We start from the raw sequence: 16,833 nt of genomic DNA on the forward strand, positions 1-16,833 counted from the left end.
ATATTAGAACATGTCCTGACATGTCTGTGAACAGCTGTTCATATAGATATGTTGAATATCTGTGATAGATGCGTCTATGAAATAGGACAAAATGGGCAGACAGAATTGGCCCCAGGAAAGTTGGGCGCTGCAATTAGCTATTGTTAATATTTATAAATGGTACATATCTGTGTTAGATGCGGTGATCAATTATTTTGCTTAAATCACGGCAGTCTTCGATTTATTAAACACGATCGTATATAATTAAAAGCAAATTTCAAAGATCGCAGGTCCACTAACAAAAGGACTGCTGCCTTGTGGGACCTTCGATGACATCACGATGGGCAGGGGTTGTGGTCGGAGTGGGCAGGGGTTATAGGCGGAAAATGGGTCGTTTCAGTGACATCATCAAAGGTCTTTTAGCTTTTAGGAAAATAAAGGATCAATTAGCCGCTGCCAATATTTATGATTAGCCACTGGCAATATTTATAATAGCTTAGTAAGAGGTTAATATAAGCTCAATACAAGCTTAATATCATTTTATTTTTAAACATATTAAACTTAATTAAATTACTGACATGTTGGACTGCATCGTATACCTTCAGTGACATCATCAAAGGTCCTATAGATAGATTGTTAGATAGCCGGATCAAATAGTTATTGCCAATATTTATAATAACTTAATAAGTGCTTAATACAAGCTTAATATAATTTTATAATTTTTAAATATAATAAACTTAATTGAATTACTAACGCTTTATCGGATCTAAAAGAATAAAAGAGGATTTGAATGGGCGGTATTTTAGGACTGGTTTGGGTGGGATTGTGGGCGGAGTTGGTGAGGTTATGGGGCGGGAAAGGGGCGTGGTCACCTGTCACTTTGAGTTTCACGATAAACACAGCGTTATAATATATATATATATATATATATATATATATATATATATACAGTACAGACCAAAAGTTTGGACACACCTTCTCATTCAAAGAGTTTTCTTTATTTTCATGACTATGAAAATTGTAGATTCACACTGAAGGCATCAAAACTATGAATTAACACATGTGGAATTATATACATAACAAACAAGTGTGAAACAACTGAAAATATGTCATATTCTAGGTTCTTCAAAGTAGCCACCTTTTGCTTTGATTACTGCTTTGCACACTCTTGGCATTCTCTTCATGAGCTTCAAGAGGTAGTCCCCTGAAATGGGTTTCACTTCACAGGTGTGCCCTGTCAGGTTCAATAAGTGGGATTTCTTGCCTTATAAATGGGGTTGGGACCATCAGTTGCGTTGAGGAGAAGTCAGGTGGATACACAGCTGATAGTCCTACTGAATAGACTGTTAGAATTTGTATAAAAGCAGCTAAGTAAAGAAAAATGAGTGGCCATCATTACTTTAAGAAATGAAGGTCAGTCAGTCAGCCGAAAAATTGGGAAAACTTTGAAAGTAAGGGCTATTTGACCATGAAGGAGAGTGATGGGGTGCTGCGCCAGATGACCTGGCCTCCACAGTCACCGTACCTGAACCCAATCGAGATGGTTTGGGGTGAGCTGGACCGCAGAGTGAAGGCAAAAGGGCCAACAAGTGCTAAGCATCTCTGGGAACTCCTTCAAGACTGTTGGAAGACCATTTCAGGGGACTACCTCTTGAAGCTCATCAAGAGAATGCCAAGAGTGTGCAAAGCAGTAATCAAAGCAAAAGGTGGCTACTTTGAAGAACATAGAATATGACATATTTTCAGTTGTTTCACATTTGTTTGTTATGTATATAATTCCACGTGTTAATTCATAGTTTTGATGCCTTCATAGTCATGAAAATAAAGAAAACTCTTTGAATGAGAAGGTGTGTCCAAACTTTTGGTCTCTACTGTATATTACAAAATTTGCAGGAGCAGCACCATAAAAAAGTTAAAAAAATTGTACAAGGAGGTCCAGCATATATGGATACCGACAAAATCACCAAATTAGAATATAGAAGAAATTCCATGTCACCTCCATATGGTGAAAGAATTGTGTCCTTTATTCATTCATGCATGCCACTCCTTATAGTGTGTGTGTCTGTGTGTAGATAGAGAGACATAGATAGATAGATAGATAGATAGATAGATAGATAGATAGATAGATAGATAGATTACATTAAATAAAAAAGGTTAAAATGGTGCAATAAAATATATTGATTGCTTTTGAATACATTTAAATTGATCACCTATATATATTTAAATTGGTCACTTATGCATATATTAAAATTGCAATCACACAGCACACAGAGTTCATGAGTTCAATGCTCTTGCTGGTTAAATCCTATTTGTCAAATACTGGTAGGTAATGTAGTTGCAATACATGTTTTAAAGAAACAATGTTTCCAGGTGGGCTGACCTACAATGTAAAGTTCATATAATGTACTTGGGAGATCTTTCGCTTACCATCCCGTACATTTCCGTTATTATGCCACACAGCCAGCACTGTCTGGATGCATCCACGCAGTTCTTATGGCGTGCGTGCTCGTTGGTGATGTATTTATTTTAGAGGACTGCAGTGTTCCTGACAGTTGCAGTGATCTCAGTGGCACTTTCTCGGTGTACAGCATGCACGCAGCTCTCACTGCAGGGCCGACAGACCTTCCAATCTTGCTTCATGCAGATACACTTGCACTGGTTGATGTAGCAGAGTGGGATCAGTAATCCTTTGTAATATTGTCATCCAACTGACTTTATAGACATATTATTTGTAGAAATCAGCCAGATGCATTTTAGAGTCTCCTACTCCTTAATTAGTTGCTACATGATTGTTACCTCTGTACTTTTATAGAGGTTTTGATCACCAAAATAAATCTCTACTTGGTAAACTTTGAAGTCCAATATGGAATTTACACAGATAGACTAAAAACATAATCAAATAAATATCATTTAAAGCTGTAACATCAGGATAATCACATAAAAAGATCAATGTTCCCTGTAAATACACTTCAGTTTTGCAATTGCAGTGATATGCTTGTGTTTTCTCTGCGTTTATTGTGTTTTTCATGCGAATTATGGGATATGGTTGCATGTCTCAATAAAATAGACTTCATTAGCATACTATGGTTGTTATACAATGATTCTCACAAAAAAAAAGGTCTTTACATATCAGTTAACTTTCACAGATGCTAAATAGGGTGTGAACTCAGGGTATTTGTCTACCAAATACAATGTGCAAATAAGGACAAGGAGGTCATAAATGCCAAGGAACTGGCACCAGGTTTCTACTTTTGCTTCCTGCATGAGGGGTGGGGGGGGGGGGGAGTAGGTCATTTGATGATAAGGTGACTAGAGTTGGTGCAGACAGTACAGGTAAATATAAGAAATGTTTTATTATATCATTATATCATAGCCAATACAAATCTAGAGCTTTTATTCTCCCAATTATTATAAGCTAATTTTCTCCATGAAATTTGTGAGAAAACCATCTGGTAAGTCCAAGACGCAGGGCCTGCTCACTGAAGAAAGATCAGATTACCTCATGACATAGAGGTCCATAAAGAGGTGAGGGGGAGAATGAGGAGGGAAGTGCAAAGAGAAACAAGTGTGGTAGCTAAGAAAAGACAGACATGATTCAGCTGATACAGCAGCTAGCCCTGTTCTGTTTCACCCTCAAGTGCTTTATTCCCATCTATAATGTCTGTACTTTTTTGCTAACAAACTTAAGACTGAGCTTGATAATCCTCAGGGGGGTGGGCCATATAGTATTACTCAGGTGGACCTGCCTTACCTATTGTCCTGGGGCACCTCCTTGAGTGTCCCTCATTACTGGATGACGATGAGAAGGAAGATGACAAGAGGAATATGGGATCCTCTTCTCGCAGGCTGGCCATATCCATATTAGAGGTAATGATGTTCTATGCTTACTCAGCTGACTATCGTAGGGATGATTGGGACATTATTTTTATAACTCTAGAACAAAGCATTTTTATGGGATATGATATAATACACCATTTCTTATATTTGCCTATACTATCTTTATCCCCTCTAGTCATCTCATGATCAAAGGACCTAGCTCCCCCTCCTCCCCATACAGGAGGCAAAAGTAGAAACCAGTTCCTTGACATTTATAACCTGAGCTTGTCTTTATTTGCACATTGCACTTTGTGAGTAAATATCTGGAGATATGAATGATTCAACACTCACAGGGGTGTGTATTCAGAGCTTTTTATACATGAAAGGGCTGTAATAAATTTGAAATAAAATTAGGACAAAGAAAAAAGGAAAGATAAATAGTACAACATTTGGTAACAAAAATAGCCTTTTCTACAATTAAAAAAAGCTTGTGCTGAAAAGTGAGCACAGACATGATCAGTAATGTATGGTACTGATGAGTGCTCAGCAGCTGCAGGATACACACAATTAGATGTTTTGTGCGTGTGTGCAAAAATCTGTAGTATAAAAATTTACTACAGTAAAAATCTCCCATTGCTCATCAAACCTGATATCAGACCTCCCCCTCATCAGACCCCCATTGCCCATCAGACCTCAGATCAGTCTCCTATCAGACCTCAGAATCGGCCCCCATCAGAACTCCGGATAGCGCCGCCACTTGCTGATCCAGAACGCTCTTCCTGAACTCACTGCACCCTGGTCTTCTGCACCCTGGCGCCTCGCTGCACTGTGACCTGATACTGCACAGCGTCAGTTCACAGTGCACACTTACGCTGTGCAATGTCAGGTCACAGCACGCAGCAGCAGAAGACGAGGGATCGGTCAGTACAGCCAGCACAAGGAGCATTCATTATTTAGTTATTAATTTAGCATTCATTATTCATCTCTCCCAGTCCTACTGCATACAAGTGAGAGATTCATAAGACGCACTACTATTTTCCCCTGATGTCACGGCGGACGTGCACAGTTTAACAGATAACACACCAACCAGGCTCTGGACGAGAGACAGGGGAAGGGTCACCTCCTAGTTTATCCCTGACCTCTTTCCCTGCAATGCTCAGCCCACAGACAAACCTTGAAGGTAGATTTGCTGTGTCCTCCAGCCTATACTAACAGAACCCTGAACTCCCTGAGATGGTGAAGTGGGGAGAAAGGAGCAGCCTGCTCGCACAGAACCTGGATGGGATAGATGACATAAACAACCAAACAAGAAAAGACACTTATCTGCTGAGAGCAGGAACAAACAGCCAACCTTCCCTCCAAACTTCCCAGACCATAATGAACAGTATAATCCGCACTAATTTAAACTAATGACTCCACCCAGTGCACCTGATGCGAGGCGGATCCAGCACAGTATCAAAACAAATACTAGACTCGTGCTGCAATCCTGGCTGACCTCCGCACATCGTCAGTACCCCCCCTTCTACGGGTGACCTCCGGACACCCTGGACCAACCTTATCCGGATGGGACCTATGAAAGGCCCTCACCAGACGGCTGGCGTTGACATCTGACGCCGGAACCCACATCATCTCCTCAGGATTGTATCCCCTCCAGTGAACCAGGTACTGGAGGGAACCCCGCAGAACTCTTGAGTCGAGAATCCTGGAGATCTCGAACTCCAAGCTTCCCTCGACTAGAACAGGAGGAGGAGGCAATGGCGATGGTACCACCGGTTTAACATATATTTTTAGTAAAGACTTGTGGAAGACAATGCCACAGGATTGATCACAGCAGAAATCTTATACGGACCAACAAATCTTGGACCCAGTTTCCAAGATGGCACTCTCAACTTGATATTCCTAGTAGACAACCACACCAAATCACCCACACACAGGTCCGGACCAGTCACACGTCTCCTGTCAGCCATTCGTTTATACCTCTCCCCCATCCTCTCCAAATTCCCTTGAATCCCCCGCCAGATAGAGGATAAGGCAGAAGAGAATCTCTCCTCCTCTGGCATCCCGGAGGAACCAGACCCAGAAAAGGTACCAAACTGAGGATGGAAACCGTATGTGCCAAAAAATGGCGACTTACCCGTGGACTCCTGCCTATGGTTATTCAATGCAAATTCTGCTAAGGGCAAGAATGAGGACCAGTCCTCCTGATTCTCAGCCACAAAGCACCTCAAGTAGGTCTCCAGGTTTTGATTGGTACGCTCCGTCTGACCATTCGACTGTGGATGAAAAGCCGACGAGAAAGAAAGTTGAATGCCAAGTCGAGAGCAGAACGCCCTCCAAAACCTGGAGACAAACTGCGTGCCCCTATCAGAGACAACATCCGAAGGAATACCGTGCAATTTAACAATATTATCCACAAAAATCTGCGCAAGAGTCTTAGCGTTAGGCAGACTTGCTAGTGGTATAAAGTGAGCCATTTTACTGAAATGATCGACTACCACCAAAATCACTGTTCTCCCGGAGGAACTCGGTAGGTCCGTAATAAAGTCCATGGACAAATGTGTCCAAGGACGAGATGGAATAGACAATGGGAGAAGTGAACCAGGCGGTCGAGTATGAGCAACCTTAGACCGAGCGCAGGTTTCACAAGCTGTCACGTAATTCTCAATACTCTTACGCAAACCTGGCCACCAGAACCTCCGGGACTCCAGATCACAGGTGGACTTACCACCAGGATGTCCAGCGAGAACAGTATTGTGATGTTCCTTGAACACCTTGTATCGTAGGCCCTCAGGAACAAACAACCTCCCTGGGGGACACGAACCAGGAGCCCCCTCCTGAGCTCCCAACACCTCCATCTCCAATTCAGGGTACAGAGCGGAGACCACCACTCCATCCACCAAAATCGGCGCTGGATCTTCTGAATCACCTCCCCCAGGGAAGCTGCGAGACAAGGCATCTGCCTTGACGTTCTTGACCCCTGGGCGAAAGATAACTACGAAATTGAACCTGGTAAAAAACAATAACCATCTGGCCTGTCTAGGGTTCAGACGCTAGGCAGATTGCAGGTAAGCCAAATTCTTAAGGTCTGTATACACAGTAACGGGGTGAGAAGCCCCCTCTAACCAGTGACGCCATTCTTCAAAGGCCAACTTGATCACCAACAACTCCCTATCTCCAACATCATAATTCCTCTCGGCGACCGAGAGCTTCCTGGAGAAGAAGGCACACGGGACCCACTTGCCAGGAGAAGGACCCTGCAAAAGCACCGCCCCAACCCCCACCTCTGATGCATCAACCTCGACTACGAATGGCTGAGATACATCCGGCTGAACCAGAATGGGAGCAGAAGCAAAACGCTCCTTTATAGCCGAAAAGGCCTGCAATGCCTCATCCGACCAGACAGAGACATCAGCGCCCTTCTTGGTCATATCAGTAAGAGGTTTGACTAGCGTGGAATAATTAAAAATAAATTTTCTATAATAATTCGTAAACCCCAAAAATCGCATCAAAGCTTTCTGATTCTCCGGTCGGTCCCACTCCAGAACCGCCCGGACCTTTTCGGGGTCCATACGAAAACCAGAATCAGAAAGCATGTATCCCAAAAATGGAAGCTCTTGCACCGCAAACAAACATTTCTCCAATTTGGCATATAACTTATTCTCCCGAAGGATCGTCAAAACCTGTCTCACATGATCCTGATGGGTCTTCAGATCAGGAGAATAAATTAAAATGTCATCTAGGTAGACTACTACGAACCTCCCCACCAAATGATGAAAAATATCATTGACGAATCGCTGAAATACCGCTGGCGCATTCGTCAACCCAAAAGGCATTACCAGGTTCTCAAAATGACCCTCGTGCGTATTGAAGGCCGTTTTCCACTCATCCCCCTCCTTGATCCTGATCAGATTGTATGCTCCTCCCAAATCCAACTTGGAGAATACCTTGGCTCCAACAATCTGATCAAAAAGATCAGAGATCAAAGGCAGGGGATATGGATCCCGGACTGTAATACGATTCAGCTCCCAAAAATCCAAACACGGTCTCAGTGATCCATCTTTCTTCTTCACGAAGAACAAACCTACAGCCACTGGAGACTTAGATGGTCTAATATGACCCTTTGCCAAACTCTCGGCGACATACTTTCGCATGACCTCTCTCTCGGGTTGAGAGAGGTTGTAGAGCCGAGACTTAGGCAACTTAGGCTACTTTCACACTAGCGTTCGGAGCGGATCCGTCTGATGTTTCATCAGACGGATCCGCTCCGATAATGCAGACGTTCGCATCCGTTCAGAACGGATGCGTCTGCATTAAAACTTAGAAAATTTTCTAAGTGTGAAAGTTGTCTGAGCGGATCCGTTCAGACTTTACATTGAAAGTCAATGGGGAACGGATCCGCTTGAAGATTGAGCCATATTGTGTCATCTTCAAGCGGATCCGTCCCCATTGACTTCCATTATAAGTCTGGACGGATCCGCTCGCCTCCGCACAGCCAGGCGGACACCCGAACGCTGCAAGCAGCGTTCAGGTGTCCGCTCACTGAGCGGAGCGGAGGCTGAACGCTGGCAGGCGGATGCATTCTCAGTGGATCCGCCTCCACTGAGAATGCATTGGGGCCAGACGGATGCGTTCGGGACCGCTCGTGAGCCCCTTCAAACGGAGCGCACGAGCGGACACCCGAACGCTAGTGTGAAAGTAGCCTTAGCCCCAGGAATGAGATTCACAGGACAATCATAGTCACGATGAGGGGGCAATTCCTGAGCCCCACCCTCCGAAAACATGTCCGAAAAATCTGAGAGATACTGAGGCAAGGCAGTAACGGACACTTCAGAAATAGATGTGACAAGACAATTATCCGAACAAAACTTGCTCCAACCAATGATTTGTCTCGCCTGCCAGTCTATAATTGGGTTATGTCTAGACAACCATGGCAACCCCAAAACTATTGGAGCTGGCAAATCCTTCATGACGAAACAGGAAATAATCTCAGCATGTGTATCACCCACCCTTAAATGAATATCATGAACAACGTGAGTAAGGCTCCCTTGAGAAAGAGGGGAAGAATCAATGGCAAAAACACGAATCTCGTTCTCTAACGTGCAAATACTTAGTCCCAAACCCTCAAGAAACAGAAAGTCAATTAAATTTACCCCAGCACCACAATCAAGAAAAACATCAACAAACACATTTCTAGACTCTAGCGCCACCATAGCTGAAAGGAGAAAACGGGAACTGCAGGGAACTTGCATACCAGTCTGCTCTACCACACCATTCATACTACCAAGTGTGAGGGAGTTTTTTTTTTTCTTTTTCTTTTTTCTTTATCACTTTCCCTTGTGGTTCAACATACGGACAAGAAAAAACAAAATGACCCCTCTTTCCACAATAGAAACATAAATTGTGCGCTTTACGAAAGTCTCTACTATCCGAGTGGAAAGATATCTGACCTAACTGCATGGGTTCCTCCCCTACCCCAGAATAACAAGCAATATCACCCTGGGCAGCTGGTGAAACAAAACCACACGCGGGAGGAATCCCCTGCACAGAGGGACCCATACACCTCTCTCTGATACGTCTATCCAAACGTATCGCCAAAGACATTGCGTTTTCCAAAGTATCTGGGTATTCATGAAAAGCCAGAGCATCCTTCAACCTTTCAGATAACCCCTGACAAAACTGGCTACGTAATGCGGGGTCGTTCCACCCCGACTCAGTAGCCCACCTCCTAAACTCTGTGCAGTAAACCTCAGCAGTATGTTTACCCTGTAGTAAGTTACGTAATTTTGACTCTGCCATCGAAACTCGATCTGGGTCATCGTAAATCAATCCCAGGGCTTTAAAAAATTCCTCCACCGACCGGAGAGCCAGAGAACCGGGCGGCAGGGAAAAAGCCCAGGATTGCGCGTCCCCTTTCAGCAAAGACATGACGATAACCACCCTCTGATCCTCATTACCTGATGAAAATGGGCACAATCGAAAGTACAACTTACATGATTCCTTGAAACTGAAAAAATCATCAGTACCCCCTGCAAATTTCTCCGGAAGAGCGACTTTAGGCTCCCCAACAATTTGACCTGTACCTGAAGCCAACACCCTCTGACACTGTGTGACCGTACTACGTAGATCCGCAACCTCCAGGGACAAACCCTGCATGCGGTCAACCAATGCATCAATTGACGTCATCACATAAACACTGAGAAATGGCGGTCACAGTATGGCGGATTATAATGTCACAGCGGACGTGCACAGTTTAACAGATAATAGAATATAATTATATCGTGGCTCACCCGTGTCTGTTAATGTGGTTAAGGTGCTCTGTTTTTTGGATGTTTCACCCGTTCATCCAATATAAGAAATATATGAAATATATTTCGATTGCAGGTAAGAATAAAAATAAAAACAGGCACTCACCAGCTGGTATGTCTATAGTAGAATATTTATATAAAATCACACATAATATATATAAAATACAGAATAAAAAATCCTGAATCACAAGATTACAAAATTATGCATTTGGGGTTGGCACATCTATTCAGTCACATACGCTCTATATATTATAGCGATATATTTCAAAAAAATATATATATATAGTTGCTTCAATCTGATAGGTTGATAAAAGTGAAAAACAAATAATTCTAGTGAAAAAAACAATTATAGTGAAATAATAGATATCTGTGAGTGAAATGTCCCGTATGAGGATTAATATCTGTGAAGGAAAAATTAAGCAAAAACTGCTGGTAACAGCTGAGAAGAACTTAGTGATATCTTTTAAATAGTGATTGTGTCCATACAGATTGATGTGGCAATTGTGTCCACACAGACTGATGTAGCAACTTGGATAGCGCTAATGTAACAATGTAAGGCAGTAGGTTTCACCAGCATATAGAGTCCGCACTCAAGGGTCAGCGTATATTAAAGTAATCGGGTTTTATAGATGGGGCGTCCCCCTATCTGTAAACCCTCTTACCTTGCCCTTTTAGAATGCCTGTGTGGTTTGTGATGCCAAAGGTCGCTGAGTCCTTTCTGTCACTCGATGTAAGATCCGACACCTGCTGCTGCTCTCCGGTCTCGGCGTTCCACGTGGTATCTTTGCGTGTCGCCTTCCAGGAAGTAATATGCAGGGATCGCGTAGTCTCGCGATAGGTCAAACCAGTTTCTCTTTCACTGGTATCCAGATCACCATCGGAATACTTGAATTGACCAACAATGGGTAGTTTGTAGCTCGCAGGACCAGCCAGACGCGTTTCGAGGGGTCTCCCTCTTCCTCAGTGGCTATATTGCGAGTGCTACTATCCTCTTCTTTTTATACTCCAGTTTTCACAAACCCCACCCAATACCCAGCTTGAATTAATCATCTTCTAATTTGGCATTTTGCCATATCCTCAGTGCATAATGTTACATATATCTCTATAGACACTTTACTTTTGTTACTACACAATGTATTATTGCTAAAATTAATAAAAACTGAATTTAATATAAAAAATTAAAACAATTTCATTTAAAACTCAAAAAGTCAGTCTTTGGATCCTCCTTCCTTCTTTTCAATCAACCTTTGTTTGCTTTTTCTTATTATTTTACATCTTCCTAATGTTTGGGATTTCAAATTTGCATTATAAAATGTTCCAATATATAGGGCTCTTCCACCCGCATCAAAAAATCCAAAAAACGCATCGAACCCTGAAAAAAACGCATATGCGTTTTTGATGCGTTTTCAGTGCGTTTTTTATGGATTCCATTTTCTCTATTGTCCCTAATCAATTGGGAACATGAATTACCAAAAATTGATAAAAATCTTGATAAAAATCGTGAAAAATATTGTTGAATAATTCAATTTTTTGTTGTTTTTATTTTTTATATATATGGGATTTTGTTGTTTGTTACTGCCCCTTGTGTTTTTTGAGTTACTCGGAGTTCTGCAGTGTTGAGAGATGTTAATAGCTGCATGCGGTCAACCAATGCATCAATTGACGTCATCACATAAACACTGAGAAATGGCGGTCACAGTATGGCGGATTATAATGTCACGGCGCACGTGCACAGTTTAACAGATAACACACCAACCAGGCTCTGGACGAGAAACAGGGGAAGGGTCACCTCCTAGTTTATCCCTGACCTCTTTCCCTGCAATGTTCAGCCCACAGACAAACCTTGAAGGTAGATTTGCTGTGTCCTCCAGCCTATACTAACAGAACCCTGAACTCCCTGAGATGGTGAAGTGGGGAGAAAGGAGTAGCATGCTCGCACAGAACCTGGGATAGATGACATAAACAACCAAACAAGAAAAGACACTTATCTGCTGAGAGCAGGAACAAACAGCCAACCTTCCCTCCAATCTTCCCAGACCATAATGAACAGTATAATCCGCTCAGAGCACTTAGCTGGAGACCATTTAAACTAATGACTCCACCAAGTGCACCTGATGCGAGGCGGATCCAGCACAGCATCAAAACAAATACTAGACTCGTGCTGCAATCCTGGCTGACCTCCGCACATCGTCAGAGTGGGGCATGACACCTGACCACAGATGATGATCAGTGAAATATGTCACTGATCAGTGTTTGGTGGTCACAGCTTGCACACAGAAAAATTGGTGCAGGGCTGTAAAAAAAAAAAAGGCGGGGGGGAGTGACAAAAAGCACGGATAGCTTAGTGTCCACCGAGATGGATGGGGATAGGAATTAGGACTTAGCGATCAGGGATCCTGGAACTGCTACGAATGAACAATTATATTATTGATCACTGCCGTTTCAGGGGCACAGTTTAGTCACAGTATAGCACAGTAGTGATCACAATGCACAGGATCACCACAAATCATCCCAGTAGGCTACAGCACAGAGTTACATGGAGCCTCTCTGTATGCCGTAACCAACTGAAATGGGGGCATAGAGAGGCTTTTAGTATTTTACATGCCATTTTTGTGCTGTGATTGGTTATAATGCTATACCACAAAAAACTAAAAGCTTGATTGGAAAGCTAACAACAAAACAAAAAAAGTCTTTATTATATATGCTTGTTAAAACATAGTTGGTGCTAGAGCCAGAGAGATTAATTTAATATCAGGCTTTAGGGTATATGTCAATCAATGGGTGGTCCATATGGATATGGGACCTATCCACTTGATATATTTATATTGATTTATTAAAGGGGAGACCACTAAGCAACAGTTGCCCAGCTGCCCCCTATATGACACTACCCTCACTGCACTCTGGTAATTCATCCAGCTATCATATTCATTTGTGCAGTGAATAACAATGCCAATAATCGCAGCCTGTAATGTGATTTATCACAGGCCGCCAAATTAGAAATCTAACCCCAGGAGTCCTCCTTAGGGCTAGTATCGTATGGAAACATAGCTGCTATCACATGGCTACATTTCGCAGAGAGCTCATGGTATTACTCTCCCTGTGTTTGCCGCTTTGCCATTACAGTGCCAACATTGACACAGCGTGCATGGTACCAAAGGCTCTCGCGTGTTATTGCCACATTAAATATTGCATCTGCTATTCCCTATTACATACCTACAACTTCTGATGAAGTGTGGAGCTAAGTCCACACAGAAACACGTTGAGCGTCAGATATAGGGAGAGTTGAAGCAGTGGAGAGCTTACTAGTGGCTTCAGTCTGCATATGCCGCTTCCCCCACACTATGAACCCCAAGTTGTGCCGAGGCTCTGTGTATCATGCACTTTAAGCTGCAGCTATACCAGCTCCCCAATGACTGGGCTAAAGTCGCCTTCCTGACCTCTCTCCTCTAGCCTGCGCTACTCCACTCTCGCATAGAAATGATCCTCTGAACATCAATCTGCAGGATTTGAGGAACCGGGTTATTCTACAGTATATTCCCTTCTGCAACTTCGACAGGGAAATCTCACTGTCAACATATACGCCATACAGTTCTGCACTTTGGCTTTTGAACTAGTGTGGAACAATGAGGCTCTAGTGGTGGCTTTCTTGGACAGTCTTACTTCGACTGGAATCAGATAAGATTGGTGTTCGCATTTCTTTTCTGGAAGATAATTTGAATATCTTTCTCAAAAAACCCAATTAGCTTGCCTGACAAATCAGAAAATAGGGCATATCCTGTCTAATGCAAGCAGAATTAAGATATACAGATTTGGAGCTTTTTCCCACAAAGCAAAAGCAGTGTTGCCTGGCATATAATATTCATCATGAATATTTTTTGGTCTCCCTAAAGATAAAGAATACTATGAAGAGTACTCCCCAAGGCCAGTCAACTTAGGCTACTTTCACACTCACGTTTTGGCTTTCCGTTTGTGAGATCCGTCATAGACTCTCACAAGCGGTCCAAAACGGATACGTTTTACCCTAATGCATTCTCAATGGAAAAGGATCCGCTCATAATGCATCAGTTTGCCTCAGATCAATCTCCATTCCGTTCTGGAGGCGGAAACTAAAACGCTGATTGCAGCGTTTTGCTGTCCGCTTGATGAAACTGAGCCAAACGTTTTCTCTGACACAATCTGGCACAATAGAAAACGGATCTGTCCTACATTGACTTTCAATTAAGTTCATGACGGATCCGTCTTGGCTATGTTACAGATAAAACAAACAGATGCGTTCATGATGGATGCATGCGGTTGTATTATTGTAATGGATCTGTTTTTGCAGATTCATGACGGATCCACCCAAAACGCGAGTGTGAAAGTAGCCTAAGAAAGTCAATTTACTTATGAGACATTCTGGTTCTTTTGTCATTTGTGCTAGTTTGCATGTCTCATTGAGAGAACTGTAATCCTGGGTGGGATATTCTAATTATCTAGCTGTTTTGGATGGAGAATTGGATTGCACATGTCACTTTCAGTTGAATAATATGTGTGTGCGTGGGGGGGGGGGGGGGGGGGGAGTCTCCTCTTTAGAATCATGATTATTTGCTGAGGGTTTTATTTAGAATAAAATATGAATTTGGGTGTTATATACAAATTTTAGGTTAATTTGAGCATATTTGATTAGTCCAGAATATATTTGGGTCTGAACTCAATGTTTTAAAAAGTTAGACTCTAAAAGTATCCTAACACAATGGTAACTTGGATGAACTGTACATCATGACTCCAAGCCAAAACTATTCCTAAAAAAATCTAATCTATTTTTAATAGAAGAAACCTTACCTAACTTCCTAAAAAAGTACTCCTGTACAGTATATGATATCTTAATCTGATGCTATACATACTGTAATCTATACCTAACACAAACTTATTTGAACTGTCAATAAATCTGAAACAAATTCCCAGCACTAAATAAAACTAACTACCCACACTACTGTATACAATAATTTTCTTCAATTTTTTTAACCACTTCTTCCTGCATAATGGAAAAAACCAGACGGATACTTCTATTATCACAGATCAAAACGGAATGCCTCTTAAAGAGGCTCTGTCACCAGGATGAACCCTATTAAGCCAGACATACTACCTGGTAGGGATCATCATACTGATTAAAATGATACCGTTCTTTTTTCTGTATGATAAGTAGCTGTAGAGATATCTGCGTTTTATTCATATGTAAATTAGCTCGACACACGCCCCCTCCCCTTGATTGACAGGCAAGACATCAGGCTGAAGGCAGAGCTGTGTCCTGGCTTATACATATCTACTGTATATATGGGTATTATACACTCTCTGTACTATAGCTTCACCACACTGAGATCTGCTCAGAAAGCGAATCTACATATTATTGCTTTATCCACGTGGTCGTAAACTGCTGTCTGGGCTTATTGCAAAGTTCAGAAGAGAAAAAGCACCATGTGCATTTGAGACCTAGTTTGGAAATTTATACAGCATTGACCAACAACTGCAGAGGCTCTGAAGTTAAATAAAAAGAAAAGAACCCATTTTAGAAACCACACGCCTCATAGTATTTACCAAAGGGTGCAGTGAGCATTTTGACCCAACAGGCATTTTGCAAAAAATAATTCACAGCAGATGGAGCAAAGTGAAAACGGCACTTTTTAAATAGATATACCCCCTCAGTGCGCGATTTGTTGTGTCCAACACAAGCGCTCTTATTATGCTATGCATCTTGGTAGTTTAGCTCTAGTTTGGAGTAAAGAGCACCATACATTTTTGAGGCCCAATGTGGTGATTTACACAACTTGTGCTAACAATTGTAAAGGCTCTGGGGTGAAATAATACATGGAACACCCAAAAAGTGACCCCATTTTGGACTACACCCATCATGTTATTTATCAAGAGGCGGAATGAGCATTTTGACACCACCAGTGTTTTGTAGAAATTAATGAGAGGGGACTCTGCTAAATGAAAATTGCTATTTTTCCACAGATACGCGTATGGCATTTCAGTATAGAATATGCTATGCCCAGCTGGTGCCACCTAAGAGACCACACTATTTAAATTGTTAGGCAGGTTGTGCTGAGTACTGAAATACATAAATGTAGACATAAACTAAGCACCCGTGACAGGCTTTTTTTTTTTTAAACCCCTACACCCTGCTTGGCCACGTGAAAAGTGGTTCCCGATCTTTGAGAATCCCTTTAACTACAAGAACTTTTTTACAGCAATTACTTTTATCAACAGAGAACTTGCACATATTACAGTGAACATGTATACCTACTTACTTTGCTTTGGCTTAACATTATTATCCTCACTAGGACAACATTTATATGCGCCCCTAGTGACTCATCATGGTAGATTTCATTGACCTAAAAAAAATTGAAATTGAAATTATATTCGAGACCAAGTAATATAGTTACTGTATATACATTTTGACAAAGTAAACTGTGATCTTTTTTTCTTAAGCAGCCTGTAATGTTCCAGTCTTGTAATGTAGATGACCATTCATTCAACGCAATCTAGCGGTAAATTTATGGAATCAAATGAAGATTATATCTCCATTTTTAGGCTGGGTTTCGAGGTTCAGTTTCTGAAGCCTATACCAGATATGGATTATAAAGGAAGAGTAAATAGATAGACATGGCCTCATCTGTATTTTCAATCCTCTACTGGTTTTAGCTCCAAAAACTGCATCAGAAAACCTGAACACCCAGTCTTCTTACACAATGTC

General features: G+C 42.0%; 1 protein-coding gene across 1 annotated transcript in view; it reads right to left on the reverse strand.

The window, feature by feature from the left end:
• LOC121009531 (A disintegrin and metalloproteinase with thrombospondin motifs 2-like) overlaps positions 1-16,833 on the reverse strand; it is a 775,073-nt gene that overhangs the window by 497,734 nt on the left and 260,506 nt on the right. The window contains exon 5 of the mRNA XM_040442735.1: positions 16,388-16,471. Within this exon, the coding sequence (XP_040298669.1) occupies positions 16,388-16,471 (84 nt within the window). The remainder of the gene's footprint in view (positions 1-16,387; positions 16,472-16,833) is intronic.

Source organism: Bufo bufo, chromosome 1 (genome assembly GCF_905171765.1).
Source record: "Bufo bufo chromosome 1, aBufBuf1.1, whole genome shotgun sequence".
NCBI lineage: Eukaryota > Metazoa > Chordata > Amphibia > Anura > Bufonidae > Bufo > Bufo bufo.